This window comes from Phalaenopsis equestris, unplaced genomic scaffold (assembly GCF_001263595.1).
Source record: "Phalaenopsis equestris unplaced genomic scaffold, ASM126359v1 Scaffold218557, whole genome shotgun sequence".
Lineage (NCBI taxonomy): Eukaryota > Viridiplantae > Streptophyta > Magnoliopsida > Asparagales > Orchidaceae > Phalaenopsis > Phalaenopsis equestris.
In genome coordinates, this window is record NW_018236993.1 from 94,226 (window position 1) to 114,721 (window position 20,496).

The 20,496-nt window shown below is 34.7% G+C and overlaps 1 protein-coding gene across 3 annotated transcripts in view; it reads right to left on the minus strand.

Annotated features, from left to right (window-relative positions):
• LOC110037306 (splicing factor SF3a60 homolog) overlaps positions 1 to 20,496 on the minus strand; it is a 63,358-nt gene that overhangs the window by 12,113 nt on the left and 30,749 nt on the right. For all 3 annotated transcript variants that reach the window (XM_020741913.1, XM_020741915.1, XM_020741914.1), the window contains 4 exons: positions 18,019 to 18,090; positions 17,687 to 17,842; positions 8,377 to 8,454; positions 2,541 to 2,669 (listed from right to left, as the gene is read on the minus strand). In XM_020741913.1, the coding sequence (XP_020597572.1) occupies positions 2,541 to 2,669; positions 8,377 to 8,454; positions 17,687 to 17,842; positions 18,019 to 18,090 (435 nt within the window). The remainder of the gene's footprint in view (positions 1 to 2,540; positions 2,670 to 8,376; positions 8,455 to 17,686; positions 17,843 to 18,018; positions 18,091 to 20,496) is intronic.

The window sequence follows — 20,496 nt, forward strand, 5'->3', positions numbered from 1 at the left end:
ATAAAAGCATTTTTAACTAAACGTTCAAGTTGTACCAAATACATTTTGAAAATAGAATTGAAGTAAAACAAATAGAGTTTTCCTATCCCGCAGAGAAAAAATGCCATCAACATACTTGAGAAAACTAGACAACTAGCTGGCACATTTGATACCACTCTAGGCACTTGGAAGGTTGCAAATTATAAGATAATTTTTTAAGATGACTTTAATTAATGGAGATTGCTGTTAAATTGTTACTATCACCCACATATCTCCTTTACTGCAGATCGCCGCAAATCAAGACATGCAAACTCCCAAAGAAAAATAAATGGAAGATGTTCTGCATAAATGGAAAATTTCTCATAATCAATTTGGATTTATGCCAGTAGGTCTACTATCAAAGCTATACATTTATTGAGAGGTTTGATGGAGAAGTTCACAGATAATAAAGAGGATCTACATATGATTTTTATTGATTCAGAAAAAGCTTACAATAAGATTCCAAGAAATATCCTTTGGAGAATTCTTGAGAAGAAAGGTGTTGATATGACTTATATTCAAGTAATTAAAGATATGTATGCTAGAGCTATTACTTGTGTTCAAACAGAAGGAGTATTGACCAAATATTTTCCTATTTTTGTTAGAGTACATCAGGAATCGGCTTTAAGCCTATATCTTTCTACTTTGGCTGTGGATGCACTTACGGGACATTTACAGGAGGATGTACCTTGGTGTATGCTTTGCTGATGACATCCTTCTCGTGGATAAGATGACAGAGAAAGCTCAGGAAAACTTGAATTATGGAGGTCTACATTGGAGTCTAAAGGCCTTCGTTTGAGCAGAACTAAAACTGAATACATATGTAATTTTAATAGTAGTAGCTCTAGTGAAATAATTGTAACTATGGGTGATCAAATTATTGAAAGGTGTGAATGTTTTAGATATCTCGAGTCTATTGTTCAAAGTGATGGTGATATAGATAGGAATGTTATTGGTAGAATTCAAGTTGGTTGGTTGAAGTAGAAGAATGCTTCGGGCCTACTGTGTGATAGAAAAGTACCGCTTAGACTGAAAGGAAAATTTTATAAGATGGGGGTGAGACCTACAATGCTCTATGATGCTAAATGTTGGTCTTTAAAAGAGAAGCATAAAACAAAGTTAAGTGTTGTCGAGATGAGAATGATTAGGTGGATAAGTGGCTTTTCACTTAGAGACAAAATGTGTAGAGACAAAATGAGAAATGATTAGAGACAAAATGTGTAATGAATATATCCGTGATAGGGTTGGTGTAGCTCCAGTGAAGGAAAAAATTAGTAGATGGTTTGGTAGATGGTTTGGTCACATTAAACGTCGACCATCTAATGATCCGATTAGGAAAGTAGATGCTTTAGATTTTACTTATGTAAAAAAAGGTAGAGGTAGACCTAGAAAAACTTGGGCATATTGTATAAAAAATGATCATAATTTATTAGAATTAAATGAAAATATGACACACAATAGGACGCAATAGAGATAAAGGATTCATGTAGCGGACCCCACCTAGTGGGATAAAGGTTTGTTGTTGTATGTTCTGCATATTTTTAAATCTATCAAAACGGCAGGAAAAGAACTACCACTAAGAATGAACTTACCAAGAAAGTTCTTTCTGATGCTAAGATGGGTCTGTTGCTGGTATAGAATACATAAAAGGGTAATATATTTTTGTGGAAACCACCTTGTTGACACAAAAAAATAAGAAAGAAACAATGGCATACAGATCAATTGTTGAGACAAAATATAGAGACATAACACACTCTACTTGTCAAATGACGTGGGTCAAGATCTTCCTAGGGAATTTGATTTTTGAATTACATAATTCATAATCTTAAACTATGGCAATCCGGTTGTGTCTATACAATCCAGCAATCTCGAGTTTCATGAAATAGCAGAACAATTTGAGGTTGGTTGTCACTCATTCGAGATCTGGTATTATAAACAAAGATTATTAATTCTCATGTTTCCATCTCAAAACAAATACAAGATGTTTCCTTGTTAAATTTCAAGCTATGTGACAAGCTAAAGTATTTAATACATATTATCTACCTAGGAGAAAGGAAAATCATTTTAGAAAATTTCTCTAAATATGACCAATAATATACATATATTTTACTTTGTAATGTCCGATTATATTGATCCCTATATTCCAGATAGGACACTAGTTAATAAGACAATATTACATATAAAAAAAATCCTCTATTAAGTAATGGTTAAGTAAACTTTTCTCTAACAATGGACATGCACAAAGAAAGAGCACTAATTAAACAGCAAGGCATATAACTAAAAAACACAGCATTAAGTGCATGTTAGGCAGGTGCAAACCAGAACCAACTTCCATAGATAATTTTATAAATGATTATAGTAATAAAATTTTTAATGAAGATATCACGAGTAGAGCATGGAAACAAAAGGATGTGCATTGTTATGAAATGTTTAATAAAGGAACTACATGAAATGATGTTAATGAAGGAACTATTTTAAAAACTCAAATCGAGATTGAATTACAAGTCACATCAAATACATACTTGGCCCAGACCATGAAGTTTATAAAGCCAGTATGGGATAGGCTTTCCATCCCAGCCCATAGGTAGTTTCAGAGGGTTGTAAATTTGCCTTTCATCATCATCGCTTTCACTATCAGCCTGCACCTCTTCCTGCTCAATGCGAAAAAAAAAAAAAGTCAAGTTTCTGGAAAAGATTTCTTTTTAAATCATAAAATTGGCGATGTTAGAGGCAAGAAAGAAAAGATGAAAAGTGAATCTCAACTTGCTTAGAGAAATGTTGGAATCTCTCTCTCTCTCTCTCTCAATATATATATATATCTGCATATAACATTTGAGCAACTTCACCATATGTTATCCAAAATCTCGCAACCATATACAGGTCGTTATTATCACTGGAATTAAAACAAAATTTTGCACAAATACAGGCCGTTATTATCACTGGAATCCAAAATCTCGCAACCAGAATAATAAGAGAATTTTTCCCAGTGGCAGATTTAGACCAGCAATATCCACGAGTATTGAACAATATCCGTACATCTTTGGCTATTTTGCAAATACAAATTATTTTAAAATAATAATAATGGCAGATACAAGTAATGGGATGGTGGGGGAAGGGCACTAGTGAATGAGATTATAATAAATTGTTAGTAAAGAAGTGATGATATTGAAGTTAACCAAAACCAAAACAGGAAAAGCAAATAGTATTACAAAAAGCAAATAGGTGGTTACAATCAAATATATCTGAATGAAAATTACAACAAGAAGATACCCAAAAATAGGAAATTGCAACAGACAGGCAGAAACAGTTAACTCGGATCAATCTCGGATGGTGGTGGTGGCCGATAGGTGCTTGGATAGGCAGTGACAAGGGGGTGGGTGGATTGGACAGCTAAGGAATGACGTCTAGGGGCAGGTTATGGGTGAGAGGAACAGCAGCTTGGCAGCAAAGGGAATGATCAAGGGCAACAGGGTTAGGAAAGCTAGTGCAAGAGAAGTGCTAGAATGACAATGAGTTGAAGTGATACAGTTCAGGTGGCTAGAACAGCATCGGACAGCAAGACAGGGGGCTTTACAAAGCCGCAAAAACGAGGTAAACGGTTGAAAAAGGGTAGAGGAAAGGTTGTCGGTGGCTTTGATAGAAGCAGAGGTGTCAGAGGAATGATTCTGGGAGACTCGCAGTGAGAAAGCGGAAGTTGGGATAGCAGGAACTGTAGGAAGACAGCCGGGAGGTGGCTGCAGCGAGGAGGAATGTGTGGTGGCAAAGCGATGGGAGGTGGCTGCAGCGAGGAGGAATGTGTGGTGGCAAAGTGATGAGGGATGCAGAGTTGAAAAATGATAAAACCACCTCGAGAGTTAGATAAAATCGGAGCACCACTCGACCCTTGGAGGAGAGTCATCACCTCAAAATGAGATATAGTCGGAGCAACACTTACCCTTGAATACAGCCATAGAAGAGAATTCCTGGACGTTGAGAGCTATCCAGAGAAAAAACAAAATCAAAAACTGAAAAATAAACATATGAATCATAAGCCTTAAGTAATTAGGATTGAGCCCATTGTTGAAATGAGGCCTCAAATCCACATAAGAAAGGTCAGTTAACCCTCAATTCGTTGTTCTAACCGGTCTCAGGTCACTAGGACCTTTTCCACATCCGGTCCAATTCGTGATACAGTAGCAGGTGTCGCAAAAGCCCCTCTGCGGTAAGCTTGAGCATTAGTCTCCCGGAATGGGGGATCTATCGAAGCTTCTATTTTCTCATAGTAGGCTCGCCCCCTTTGAAGGTAGTGGAAATGTTGTAAACTCCTGGTAATTCAAACTTGTAGGTGTTATCATTCCAAAACACATCCTGATATAACAAGTATTCATCCACTTTTCGCATAACTTAAGCTGGAGCTGCATAACGATGCAGATTCTCATGAGCCAAATTCCGAGCAAGAAAATCTATAATTTGTTTTTCCCACTCCTCGTGCTTGGCAGAAGGTATCTGATAAAAAAGTATGTCAAGAGGAATCAACTCTAAAATGGCATTTATAGCAGGTTGGATCACACTTACACATAACAACTCAGAAGAGGCCCTTCTTGGGAAGGACCTAGGTCTAACTGTAGAATGTTCTCTAGCACAAAAATCCTGAGGTGATTTCCAACACTACGGTGCAACCATCATGTCTGATCATGTGTCGGTGGATACACTGCTAAACGGATTCTAACACCCCATTAACTTAATATAGTCTTCCATAAGTGGCACAAAAGAGTTTCATCTCTGACATGTTGGACCTCCATCTGCTGGGTCAACTCAAAAGGTAGGCAATATATCTAAAAATTACGAAATCCATTTACCTGAGGTTGCCCTGTGACTACTTAAACTCATTACTATTTTGGACCTCCAATGTCAAGTATGTTGATGCTCCTCTTAACGTCTTCATAATAGTAGTTCGAAGCACCACAATATCATACTCTGGATGGATGCCCATTTGCTATAAATCACTATATTCTATAACAGTTACTGTTAAATCAGTTAGAATCTATCTCTTGGGTTCAATTGGAATTGATGGCGTCTTTTCCGCGTTAGCTGGCAGCTAGTACTATTATATGTAATCACTTTTTTCAGTATCTGATGTGTCATTTCCCATTTCATGATTAGTGTCATGCTCGGTGAAATAGATCATTTATTTGGTTATGCAATGATGCATATTAGTTCGCTCCACATATTCTCTACTCTGAATATGTTTATCCTTGAACGGGGTTGGCTTTGATATGCCCATGAGTTGAACCATGTCTGTAAAATGTGGTCTCCTGGTGACGTGGTCTCTCAACTTTTGAGACAAGATCTGAACATCTGGTGTGTGGTGAGTTAATAAGCACCGAAGCTACATCTCATATTTTATCTTACACCAGGTAGTAATTTTACTCTCCCCTTCTCCTTGTCGAAGAATCTTCAAGTTCACACGAAACTGAGACACACTTTTTTTTAACTTGCAGACGAGTTGTTTCACCATTTCGTTTGGTGTTACATCTTAGCACTCCAAGGCACATTCCAAGGTCCAGAGCCACTCGATGACCTTGCCCGAATTCATGTGGCCATCGAAGAATGAAAAATCCACCTTTACTTCAAAATTAAAACTTCTCAGATATTTCACGTCAAATCTTCAGGATAGAAGTTCTTCATCCATTAAATCTGCATGACAGAAAAGATTCACTTTATTGTTGTCATCAAAGAAGTCACCGTTGTAACTACAGGTGACGCATCTGGATGGTCTCATTTTCTCAATTTCATCGAGTCGTATCGCTTGTCGAAGTTGTCATTCCATCTCTTCCATGATAAACTCCTGATCGGTATCAGGCTATTGCCTCATCGGTGGTGTGATTAGAGTTCAAGTGTGGGTGGGTGAAAGGAGGTGTGAAAAGGTAATACAAGGGGGAAAGAAAAATATCTGAGGATTGTAGTAGGGCTGCCGGAGAAATGATTTTGGACGACTGGCAGTGAGCAAGCAGTAGTTGGGAGAGTAGGAACTGCAGCAAGACAATCGAGAGGTGGCTGTCGAGACGGTTGCATGTGTGGTAGCGAAGCAAAAGGGATACAAAAAAGTTGAGAAATGATAAACACCATCTCGCCGAAGCACCACTCGACCGTTGAAGGAGAGTCACACCTCGGAACAAGATATAGTCGAAGCACCACTTACCCTCGGATACAAACCTAGAAGAGAAAATATGAACATCAGACAACTGTCGTGATAGAAAATTCAATCAAAAACTAAAAGTCTACATAGAAATCAAATATAAAAACCCTAAAAATAAGGATTGTGCCCATTGTTGAAAGGACGCCCAATCCAAATATAGGTCATACGGTCCTCAATTCGTTGTTCTGACCGGTCCATGGGTCGCTAAGAGTTTTCCGTGCCCGGTTCAATTCATGGTACTGTAGAACTGGTGGCAAAAAACACCCCTACTAGAAGTTCACGCATAGTATTCATGTTTTCTAAATTTCTACCTAAAATTTCATTTTTTTATCTCAAGACGGTTAGACCGCCCAGCTGAAATATTTCTCTTTAAACGGAATAAAAGAATTTGGGGCTATAACATTGAACTTCAGAGCAACTAGAACAAATTAAAAGCTTGTGCGTTAGAAGCAAAGCAGTTCCCTTGCAAGCCCTTATACATAAAAATACAAAATCGTGAAGGGTATAATCACATAGTAAGGACAGAAGCACGATAGGAAGGTCTGTAAACCATATTTTACATGTTGTTACAGGAATAGTATCTCAAAAGTTAACTGGTTCAAAACCAAAGCTGAAAATTTTTTTCATTAAATTCATCTTCATCATCGCCATCAACATCTTTACACTTCTCTATACAATTTTGAATCAGCTTTATGATTCCATGTTCTCAGTTCAATCCTGACAACTTAAGATGTTAAATCTAATCTTCATAATTATTTTTATGCAAGCTCTACAAATGTTAAGTTTGGTTTTCCCAAACACTCCTTATGAATTTTATATAACCATTATTCTACATATCCAAAGAACCTAAGTATAATTTGTTCTACCTTATCTTCAATTATCGCTTATATAATCATTTCCCAAACCATTCATCCTAATCTTTACAGAAAACCAGTTACTCATTCTCACTTCACTCAAAATAAACTTGATTATTAATAAAATTGTACCACTAAACATTAAAATCCATAGTAAAAAGTGATTTACTGTAGCTTTATTGAATTTAAGACTAAAGCTCAAAACTGCTCCATTATCACGCAGTACTCTTTGAGAAAGCTCTTCACGTTACCGCCCAACCTTAACCCTAAGAATTTATAGACATTATTTTCCATACTAAATGCAAGATACTGCAACGCATCACATCAAAATTCACTTGATCATCGAAGTAATAGTTACTCATAACTATTAATTTTACAACTACTAAAATTATGTCATACACCCAATTTTTGTTTAATTATTTATTAAGCCCGTTAATCTCTAGAAATTTCTCAACTACCATAAGTTTCCATTTGTTTTGACGAATGACAAACCAATCCAAATTATATCATATGAAAAAAAATGTGCACTGAGATACCTCCTTATATCCTAGTATATCTATAATAAATAAATAAATAAAGATATAGGCTTAAGTTGATCTCCGTGTAATTATTGTGATCGAAAACTTTTTCGTGACTTACAACTGCTAAATATTAGATAATGCTGAGTCATATACCTTCAATAGCTTCAACATAACATTAAAACGTAAATTTTTCTTCCTAATGCACAACAAATAACTTCTTGTGATATCAAACATGAATTCTCAAGGATAATAACATAAAATAAAGATTTTTTTTTTTGCTCTTCATAATATTCCATTAAACTCCTTAGCTCAAATAACCGCCTTCATAGTGATTCTCATCATGCTTGGGATTGGTAAAGCAAGTTTTCTTCTTTTAATGACCATGATGTTGTTAAAATATTTAGCATAGCAGCTCCCGGAAAGAAGAAAAATTATAAAACTTAACACAGTCTAGGAAACAATTTTTGAACAAGCAATTTCCATAAAAACAAACTAAATTTCTGCCAATATCATGGTCCAACATGATAATGACCCAAACTAAAATCACCCAAATTTTATTCATCAGCTATAGAGTTTACATTATGGGATAAAATGTAATAAGAATTACATAAGAACTTCATTGTAGCATCATATCCAACAATATGATTGTAAACTCATTATTGTAAACTCAGGCTTGCATCAACCATTAACGAAAATAGAATAAATAATAAGATTTTGAAGCACTGAATTATGTCCAAAAAAAGAAAAACTTTATGACCAGAAACAAATTAATTAAAGTATCCATAATACGACAAATTTCATTTACCTCCTCACGCTCTGCTTCCATTTCTTCATAGGTCAAGGCCTGCTTCTTCTCAACATTTTCTTTAGTTTGTATAATCCGCTGCACAAAGAGCAACCAGGTTAGCAATAGTTTCTCAAATATCAATTTTTGTGCGGCGTGCAATGAACTGTTGAAAAATCATAACATAAATTATTTTGATCATTGTGTAAAATGCTAGGGCACTCCCTGAAAGCGACGCTCTGTATGACTTGAATACAGTGAAAAGTGAGCAAAGCCCACTACACCGACGTCCAGATGTAATGTCAAATAAGCAAGTGTTCTCACATTATGGAAGAATGTGGGTAAAAATTTTAATCCACCAACTAATATTAGGATAGCATCTTGGAATATAGTCACTCTCACAGGTAAATTAATGGAATTAATTGATATTATGATTCATAGAAAAATAAATATATTATGTATTCAAGAAACTAAATGGGTTTGAGAAAAGGCTTAGGAGATTGATAGCTTAGGCTTTAAATTTTGATATTCATGTAAGAGTTGCACTAGAAATGGTGTATGTGTAATAATTATAGATAAGAGTTAAAAGATAATGTTGTAAAAATTAATAACACTAAAGAAAGTATTCTAACCCATAAAATTGTTGTTCATACTATGAATTGTAATATTATAAATGTTTATTCTCCTTTAGTAGATATAGGTTCTAAAGAAAAATTCAGGAATGACCTAGAAGAACTAATATAAATGATCTCTTGAAGAAAGAATTTTTATTGGAGGAGATTTAAATGGACATGTAGCTAGAGTAGTAAAAACTTTTAGAAATATTTCTGGTGGCTACGATTTTGGTTTGATTAATGAAAAAGGTATAGTCATGTTAAATTTTATTTTAGCGCATGATTTTGTTATTGGTAATATTTTATTGAAGATATTACTTATAAAAATGGGTCTAAGAAAACACAAATTGATTATTCTACTATGAGAAGAAGAGATCGTCAAGAATGTAAATATTGTAAGGTTATTCCAAGTGAGAATTTAAGTACTCAACATCGATTATTAGTTTTGGATTTTAAGATGAAGAGTTGTAAAATAAATACTATGAATCATTGTCATAGATTTAGAGAGAGGCATCTAAAATTTATGTTTACGAGTAAACTTCAATATTTTAAGATTTGTGATTCGCATGAAGAAGCAAATTATATGTGGGATAAAATAACAAACACTATTAAACAAGTGAAAAAAGATGTACTTAAAGAATCAAAAGAAAAAGTTTTTATAAATAAAAATAGTTTGTGGTTACAAGAAAAGATAAAACAAAAAGTTGTGTTATAAAACTTGGTTTAAATGTAAAAGCTTCAATAACTAGGAAAAATACAAAATGACCTGTATTGAGTCTAAGAAAGCAATCTGTGAGACTAAAAATTCTATTTTTAGTGATCTTTATAATAAAATACATATTAAATAGGATGAAAAATATATGTATAAACTAATCAACCAAAGATAAAAGAAATGTAAAAATTTAAATCAAGTAAAAAATTAAAATCAAAATATATTTTTTCTTAGAAAAAGATATTCAACTTAGGTGGGTGAGTCAATTTGATGCACTTTTCAATGAAGTTTTTTAAAATACAATTGATCTTAGTGATCTTCGTTAATAATAATAAAATATTTTATTTTTACAGTCGCATAGTAAAAAAAGAAGTTGATAATGATTTAAAGAAAACTAAGGGTGGAAAGTCAGTAGTACCTAATGATATCCTAATTGAAATGTGAAAATATTTAAAAAATTTGAGACTTTTTTGGCTTACTAAACTACTTAATATTATTTTAAAAATTAAAATGATGTTTGAGTGCAGGAAGAGTATTTTGGTCCTCATTTTTAAGAATACAGGGGATGCACAACAGTGTGCAAATTATAGAAGAATTAAGTTGACGTGTCATAATTTAAAATTATGGGAGAGAGTAATTGAACATAGGTTTACACGTGTTAAAAAGATTTTTCATAACCAGTTTAGATTTATGTCCAGCAGATCTACCATAGAAGCTATACATTTAGATTTGATGGAGAAGTACAGAAAGAATAAGGAGGATGTACAAATGATTTTTATTGATTTAGAAAGAGCTTAAGATAAGGTTCTAAAAGATATTCCTTGGAGAGTTCTAGAGTAAAAAGGTGTTGATATAATTAATAGTCAAGTCATTAAAAATATGTATACTAGAGTTGTTACCAGTGTTCAAATAGAAAAAGGATTGACCAAATACTTTCCTATTTCAATTGGATTACATTACGGATCGTCTTTAAGCCCATATCTTATTGCTTTAGTTATGGATGGTCTTACTAGACAATTACAGGAGGATGTACCTTGGTGTATATTTTTCACTGATGATATTCTTCTTCTACATAAGTCTAGAAGAAGAGCTCGGTCTGCATAAGTCTAGAAGAAGAGCTCGGGAAATAATTGAATTATGGAGGTTTACTTTGGAGTCTAAAGGTCTTCGTTTGAGTAGAACCAAAACTGAATACATAGAATGCGAATACATAGAATGCAATTTTAGTAGTACTAGCTCTAGTGACAGAGTTGTAACTATGGGTGATCAAATTATAAAAAGGTGTGAACGCTTTAGATATCTCGGTTCTATTGTTCAAAGTGATGGTGATATAGATAAAGATGCTATTAGTAGAATTCAAATTGGTTGGTTCTGTGATAGAAAAGTGCCGCTACGACAGAATAGAAGATTTTATAAGAGGGGTGAGACCAACAATGCTCTATGGCGTAGAATATTGGCCTTTAAAAGAGAATACTTTAGGGGTGAGTGGCTTTACACTTAGAGATAAAATGCAAAATGAATATATTCGTGATAGGGTTGGTGTAGCTAGTGGCAGACAAAATTAGAGAGAGTCATCTTAGATGGTTTGATCATATTAAACGTCGACCATCAGATGATTCAGTTAGGAGAGTAGATGTTTTAGATTCGATTTATGTTAAAAAAGGCAGAGGTAGACCTAGAAAGACTTTGACATGTTGTATAAAAAATAATCTTAATTTATTATAATTAAATGAAAATATGTCACTCAATAGGGCGCAATGGAGAAAAAGGATTCATGTAACCGACCCCACTTAGTGGTATAAAGGCTTATTGTTGTTGTTTGTATGTAATCAATTGTACAATTTTAAAAAGCAAAAAATAATTGTGGTCATAGATCTGCTCGTTGTATACAAATAAAGAAACAAAGAAATATACAAAAACAACCATGCATGGGGGTGTTTAGTGTAAATGTGTATGAGATGTCATGAAGTTGTTTGGTCCTTAAGAAGAACAGATGATATTATATACGTAGTTGCAAACATATAGAACGGTGGGTGTGTGCGCAACATTGAAATTACATATGAATCAAAGTACATCAATTTCAATGATGCTAATAATTCATCAAGCATGTAAAAAACACATACATTATCAAATGAAATATAAAAGCTTCGTTAAAAGTTAAATTTTACTTGTATATTCGGACAAATCAAAACCGTCCAATAATGCAAGGAATGATAAATAATTCAGATTTTTATTCGGAATCATTTGAATGTTTGAACACTATGAATATGTCATTATCTCCTCATGCAACCAAAGTCATCAAATAAGAAAATTTTGACGTACTAATTGCTTGTAAAACAATCTTAAAATTCATGAAAGCACACATGCCACTAGTTTTAATGATGTAAAGGAAAAAGGATGGAATTCATCAAGCATAAGGACATAAAATTAAAATCTAATTGGGTCGAAAATTTTTATTCTCATCTTATATAGATAATAACCATTTTCCTTTCAATTTTGGCTTCCACCTATCCTTTATATAACCTTCAAACTCGTGATCAAAATACTGATCATGATTTACAATGTAAAAAGTACATTTGAAACGAGTTACATCATTTTTTATGATAATATAACCATTCAACAATTATGAAAAAAAATATTAGGTAGATCTAAAACGCATCGCAGCAATCTCATTTCACTCATGTATTTCATCAACAAAAAATGTCTAATAAATGCAATATGTCATCAAAAACTCACATATTTGATTTAAAGATGTTTAAAATTCTCTACAATTCAAACTCTTCATTATCTGCCCAATCAAAGCCATCCACTGCAAAATTTTAGAGCTCGTGATTGACAATAAAAATCTTTAAACATCGTGATGGACAAAATTAGAGAGAGTCATCTTAGATGGTTTGGTCGCATTAAACGTCGACCATCTAATGATCCGATTAGGCAAGTAGATGTTTAGATTTAACTTATGTTAAAAAAGTCAGAGGTAAACCTAAAAAGACTTGAGCTTATTGTGAAAAAAATGATCCTAATTTATTAGAATAAGTAGGACGCAATGGAGAAAAAGGATTCATGTAGCCGGCCCAACATAGTGGGATTAAGGCTTTGTTGTTGTAGTTCTTGTTGTTGTGATTGACAATCAAACAATGCTAAAAATTATTAAAATCATCAAATGTCATTTGTTTAAAAAAAGTGAAAAAAGTAAATTTTTTTCATCTCGTACACATTTATTTATGATCATATTAATATTTTAAAGCATAATGTAAAGTGCATAGGTTCTCTTTTGCTTCATTGTATAAAACGAGAAGGAAAGTGGCTTTTTTGTTAATTAAAGTGCTCACTACATGTTTAAAAAGCATGCATGCATTGTTTGCTTATAATGCCACATAATTATAAGTTAAAGAACATAAAAAACTAGAGCTTGTTCTAAGTTAAAATTGAATCAAACCAGTTCAATAAATTTTATTGTAATTGTACTTCATTATATAAAAAGGGACATCAAAAAATTTATTATTTTTCCCTAAATCTCTCTCCTCCTTATTCATATTTCTCTTCAAAAGCCATCTAACCCAAACCATGAGAATCAAAGACTATCTATCTCACATCAGGCCACAACAGCATATATCTTATTTCTTGCAACTTTTTGGATTGATGGGAGTGTCCCTCTAGCACAGACGCGGGACATCAAAAACAAAGGCAGAAACACATTCCGTGTGCAACCCAAACACAAGAGATGGGTCACGCGAACGGCGATGAATCAAACCGAGCAGTCCCCTTCTTATTTCTTTCCAATTTTCAAAATGTTTCCTTTAATCCTTCCTTTCTATTCATTTCTTATGTATGTGTTGTATTAGGTTTAGGAAGAGAGCTTTGTACTGTTTCAGTTCAGAAAAGAAGTCGTCGTTACAATTTCTCCTTTTTAGAATTATATCCAAGGGCGAGTGGTGCTTCGACTATATCTCGTGCCAATAAGGTGATTCTCCACCAGGTGTCAAGTGGTGCTCAAGCAAGATAACCTAAACTGCATCCATGCAGCCTAGTTGTTGTTCCAGCACTTCCCCTGTGCTACCATCATTGTTCCTACCACCCAAAATCGCTCCAAACTGTTGTTCCTTCGCTACCGTCTCCCCAAACCCTCGTTGATCACCATCACTATCACCAAGACCCACCCTAATTCGAGTGTTTGTGTTGTGTTTGTTGTTAAGTAATCTTATATTGATTTTAGTAATAATATTTTTTTTTGTCATTGTGGTTTAGGTTAACTCAATTATCATTTGGTATCAGAGCTAGCCTAAACCTAGTCCTATCCTAGAATTTCCAGCATTCATCAAATACCCAAACTTATCTTCATCTCCACAACAAGGAAAAATTTGACCCTTCCTTTTCGTTCAAACCATCCTTACACCCTACATCACCCCTAACTACACCCAAAACCCTAATTATGCAATTGAAGAGATAATTTCCGAAGACCGGAACGGAAGGAAAAGTCACGATTTCGTTTATGAGAAATTCTCAAAGAGAGGTCTAGAAAGCTTCTATGCAGTATTTGTAACGGGAAATCCTCCAACTGCAATAGAGGTTTGCCGCCTTCGAGAAGACAAACCAAAAGGGTCACCCGTAGCTGCAACGGTGATTTTCTAGATCGAAGAGATGGAATGAATTTCTTCCACCATATGGATTCTAAAGATGAAGGACCTATATCCCAAAAATTTTGACATAATTGAGAAGCAAGAATTTGAAATAATGATGAATTTGTCACATTTTGACCCCACCTGGAGCCAAACGAGTTCATCGAATGGCTTCAGACCTCAAAATATTTTCTTAAGTACCAGGAAGTTCCATTGAACGTAATGGTGAAACTGACCGCCAACAAGCTAAAAAAGAGTGAATTACTTTGGTGGAAAAATTTGAAACACCTATGCCGGCATGAGGAAAAAGACAGTATCACTACCAAGTCCAAGATGAAACAGAAGATGCAACGTCAATACCTACCAACTCACTACAAACCGAATGTTCAGACCTGAGCTTCAAAAACAGAGAGACTAAATCACCGGGCAATCACCACATCTTACAAACAAAGTTCAATCTTAGGATTTTACAGCCAGAATATACCAAGAGGAACATCCAAGTTAACCCTAACTAAGGAGAAACTGATTAAAATTGGAGAACAGGTGAAACCAATAAGCATTCTCAAATTCATCCCAGCCATGAAGTGTTTTAAGTGTCACAGATTTGTGCATATTAAATCTGCACAATAAGGAGAATGATCTCTTTCAGTTATCGAAGAGCTGAAGAAAAAAATAATGATTTGTGAGAAGATAAAGACTTCAGGGAAGATTCTCAACTTTCAGCCAACAAGAGACACCATCGATTCTAGTTGAACTAGGAGAGATTCCAGCTTAGCTAACAGTAGTTGTTCTAAAAGGTAGTGACTTCGAGTTAATGAGCACTCGGGCAGTATAAGAGGTTGTGGTGCTTCAAATTACATTTTGTCAAGCATTGAAAAAAGCATCAACATGACTAGCATTAGATGTCCAAAAGGACCATTAGTTTGAGGAGTCGATACCAGACACAAGGCAACCATTAAAAAGAGGGTTTTAGAATTTTCAGATATATATAACATACGTCTTAAGTTGCCCCTGCTAAGGGAGATCTGACATGTCGAAGATGAGGCTTTGGTGAGCCATCTCTAGAAAATTATATGGAGTCTGTTGGATGTTAAAATCTATCAAGTTGTGTACATCGGGCATATGATAAGGCAGGAGATGAAAATTATCTTCAGAGGATGGAGAGGAAGAAAATTTTTCAATAAGATCTAAGTCCTACCAGAGAAGAAGAGGAGGTCTCTCTTGAGTAGATGCTAGTGAGAGTTGTTCAGTCTGCCATATACATCATCCCATGGTTGATTCCTCCTTCCATGCATATTTATCAGATACATCCAGTCGAGCATGAGTGAAAGTTGCAAATTACATAGAGAGTTATTTTATGAAAATCTATGTCGATATGCAGCTCCAGTTTAAGTTGGGCCAAAAAAAGACAAATACTTATTCTATCAAGATTTGCATTGATATGATAACGATTAACGTAATAACTTACCAAGAGATTATAACATTTAAGCCACCCTCAATATGGTCGACAAGATGTCATATTACGAGAAGACAAACTTCGGCGAATGAGGTCGAAGCTCGCCCAACCCAGAGAGACTGACGTGAACTTCTTTCCCGCACTGACGCGAGACATCCAAAGCAAAGGCAGGATCATGTCCTACATGTGATACTCCTGTGACCCAAACGTGGGAGATGCACACGAATAGCTCTGAATTAATCGAGCAGCTCCCCTTTTAATTTCTTTCCAATTTTCAGTATGTTATCTTTAATCCTTTATTTATTTAAAGTTATTTCATATATATGTGTTGTATTAGGATTTGGAAGGGAGTTTTGCAATGTTTCTATTTAGGACAACAGTCGACATCTCGCTTTATCCCTTCTAGTGTTGTATCTAAGGACAAGTGGTGCTCTGGCTAAATCTTGTTTCAAGGTGATGATTGTCCTCTAAGGATTAAATGGTGTTATGGTTCTATCTCGCAGCCGATGTGATATTTATCCTATTCTACCCTTCCTTGTGCCTTCCTACATTGCTTCCCCTTCATCCAGTTCATTGTCGCTTGTAATCTTCACCAAAAAACAATGCAGCTAGAATTTCTTAGAGCCCTCCCTGCCATCCAACTTCGGTCCAGCCATCCTCTCCAATGTTAACAGTTGTTCACTGTTGTTTCAACTACCTGAACTGCATCCCTTCAGCCTAGCTGTCGTTCCAACACTTTCCCCACGCATTTTTCCCTCCGCCCACAACCACCTCCAGCTCGAGCCATTGTTCCTTCGTTGCCTAGCCCAACTATACCCTTGCTACCATCTCTCCAAACATTCGTTGATCACTACCACCACCACAAGATCCACCTTAGTTTGAGTGTGTTGTTATTTCAAAATTTTGTGTGTCGTGTTGTTGTGATTTCCCTTTTAAGTGTGTTGTTGTAACTGTTTATTGGCTTCCAATAATAACATTTGCTTTTCCAATTGTGGTTTGGGTGTTAACTCTGTATCATGGATCCTCCTTCCTTCTATGGTTGCTCACCTTTTCATGATAAGATCCTCCTTCCTTTTAAGGTTGCTCACCTTTTCATGATGAGATACTTCATCCAGTAGAGTTTCAAGTCTCCCACATCTTAGTACCATGTCACACATCATCTGCCTACGCTCAAGTCCATTAATAACAGCATTATATTGTGGTCAAAATTAAAATGTGCATGAAATGTCCACTTCATCTCATGGAGCACTTCGAGGGACATGGTTAGCACAACGAGAGTGCCTCAAAGTCTAGAAAAGTGTTACACCTCAAATCCATGCATCTCTTTAGAAGTGCACCTTTAAAAACCTTAATATAAGTATTTATTTATTTCATTGGAAGAGGTTTTTGGCCCCATCCAGGTGATCTTGGGTTCAAATTTGGCATCTGCGCCTAATCAAGCTTCAGCACTTAACTTAGGTATTAGGAATAAATTTTAGTGATAAAACTACTAGATTTGGTTCAAGCCACAAAATCAATAAAAAAAAGTTGTCAACATGCAGATTTAGAGATACAAAATTCCAAAGATGACAAACAGCCATTAGCTTTAAAAATTAAGCATACAACAGATGAAGAAAAAAATTGCTTCTCTTGGGTATGTTTGTAAGTGCTGAAACTACTTTGTAAGATTCATGTGGTAGAAAATGAAAAAATAGTTGAGAACATGAGGATTACAGAAACATTATTCCAAAAATTATTTTTTAAAAAAAAGCAGCTGTGATGAGGCCAAAGATATTCAGAGTATTTTGATAAAATATGTAGTTGTCAATGACAGGATTACACAGATATTACATAACCTTCAGGAGTATCCATAAAGACAAATATGCTAAAGCTATGCTTTCCATCTCTGTCATTATTCATTATAACCTTGCAAACTAAGTAAGAAGCATACCTCCATTACAAATTCACACATGCGCTGCAATTTAGCTTCGAGCAAAGCAATTTCTTTTTGTGAATTCTGCTGTAGAACAGTAGATCCACCATTTTGATGTGAGGTGCGGAAGCCTTTGGCAAAATGTTTTTTGTCAAGTTGATCCAAAGGCGTTTGCTGCAGAAGGACAAGAATTTCTCAGAAACATTATAGATGAATATAACCATTAAGATAATTTCTCATAAACCATCAGTTCAATAAATAATAGCATGAAAGTCAACAGAAACATTTAACTATGAATTTCTTAAAGAACTTAGAAAAATAAAAAAGAAATCAGCTTTGAAAATGAAGACCTTTGTGAGAAAAAGCCTCTCTGCACGCTGCTGAAGTGTGCCACCGACTTTCAAGCCTCGAGCTCCTAAAGCCTGAAAAGGCATGTAGAAGAAATGTACTATAAATAGATAACCACTCAAATAAGTAGTGAAACCTTTAAAGAGAAAACAAAAGGAGAACAGCATAAATGACAGTTATTGGATAATATTTCAAACCACAACTCACTTTTGGATGCAGTACTGTGACCAAGTAAAAAAATAACCAGAACTTGAATGTAAAATCATCCAGAACAAAAGAAATAGCCTACACAAAACTAACATGGAAAAGAAATGCTAGTAATTTTAATAAGAAGTAATTGGTAAGCAATGCCATGTCGATAGCGAGAGGGCGGGAAGGAGAGAGGACAGAGAGAGTGTGAGAGAGCATAATCATCTAAAACTAAAGACCAATAGAGAACCTTAAATTAGCCTGAAATAAATGGTTATATAAGTGGCAAAAAGCCTAGCTAAGACAGATGGTCAGCAATGCCAAGAGAGAGATTCACAAAGGGGCAAACAAAGGTGGGTGGGGTGTGTCTGTGAGAGAGAGGGGGAGAGAGGGGGAGAGAGAAAAGAACAGTGAGGATAAAAATAGCGAGATCACAAAACTGAGGTGGAATCTCATCGAGACCTTGCATTGATGAGAAAACTCACCAAGCCTCTTAAATCAATTGGAGAATAGCAAGAGCAAACTGGAGTCCTTCACATATTTACTTAATCAACTGAGTAAACATTTGTAAGCTCCGAAAATTCGGCCCCGGACTCTCGTTGAGAGCTTTGTTGGCAAATTGAATTGTGGATAAAATACTGCCCAGAAATTTCGCCATCATTTTGTGATGACATTTTAATATAGGTTTTTTATCTAGGGTTGAGGTTTCACATAGGCACAAACCCCTATGGTTAATTATCCCTCATAATAGTAAGAGCGCACTTTTGATTAAGGCTAGTCATTAAAAATTGAATAGTCAACATATAATAACAACGAACTTAGATTTTATGTTATGTGATTTATTAAACACTAAATATTAAGCATATAGTAACAATGGACTTAGATTTTATGCTTAGATTTTATGTTATGTGATTTATTAAACACTGAATATTCTGCATATAGTAACTATGGACTTAGATTTTAGGTAATAAGAATTAACACCTTGAGCTTAAAACGAATGGGAATATAATGACAAACCCAATCAAGAACTGATTGTTCCAACATCCCAAGTCATCATGGCCCCCAATCTACTTAGGTCGAAGAAAGTGCTCGACCCAGCCTGATTGAATGATCCTTGTCAACAACAACAGATTGTGTTATCCAAGAAACCCTTATAAATTTGGGGTGAATGTTTGTCTAAGATGTTAAATTAAGACGATTTTAGCTAATAGAAGATTTTGTGTCAATCAATTGTATCATTATGATTCACAACTCAAATGGTAAAAGTCATTGGGGATCATACAGACAATAAATGGCATATCACCTAGTCGGATGAATCTTGTCTTAACTGCTATTTTTTGTGAATCCATTAGGTAAAATCACACAGACGGAGAACTCGTGTCACGTCCCAACTGGCATGAAATTGTTTTGAGTGAATATATTGATACACTCAATGTGACATTAGTTCTTTATGAGTTGAAATCGGTCAAAAATTTATTCTCAGATAAATTGTTGTGGAAGGTGGATGAAATTTGTTTAAAGTTTTTTAAGTGCTTAATTTTAACTTAGAATTTTGATTTGTTTGCTTTGAAATTTTTTATTTAGTTTTAAAAATTAACCCCCCGATTAAAATTTTCAGTCTTCATGGCCATCATTGGGAAAAAGAATTATTGGTTTACACCATGTCAACTTTACATCTTACTAGTAAAGAATTGAGTTTAAGATTCACGTGATTGTAAGTGAATATTTTCAGCTCTATCTTGCATATAAAGGATCGGGTTAAATAATTATAATAGTTAGATTTATTTAAATATTTGATGAAACATAATTTTAAAAATGGACACATCCAGTTGAAATCTTTTATCAACTCGGCCGTCATCGTGGATTTGGATATTTGAAATACTTATGCTTAAAATTTATAGTGAAATTTGACACTGAAATGCCTAAAAATATCAATTTTATCAACTCCAGTCTTTAAAAGTAGGATCAAACAAGGTGATTGGAAATTGCCAATTTTTATATTTGGGTTTTGCATATTATTGAAGTTATTAGGACTAATTGAGAAACTAAAGACACATCAACTCCAGTCTTTAAAAGAAATAAAATAGGACTAATGGAGTTGGATTTACAACCCTGCTTATGGAAAAGACAAGCTGATTGAAAGCATGCATGATTTGATTATCATAAATTTGATTTTTTAAAATACGAGGGGTATTTACTTTAAAATAATCATAGATTTTCTGAAAAAAATTTACACGCCTATCAGAGGAAAAACTAGTTGAATAAACATTTAACCCTATCCCGTACAACAT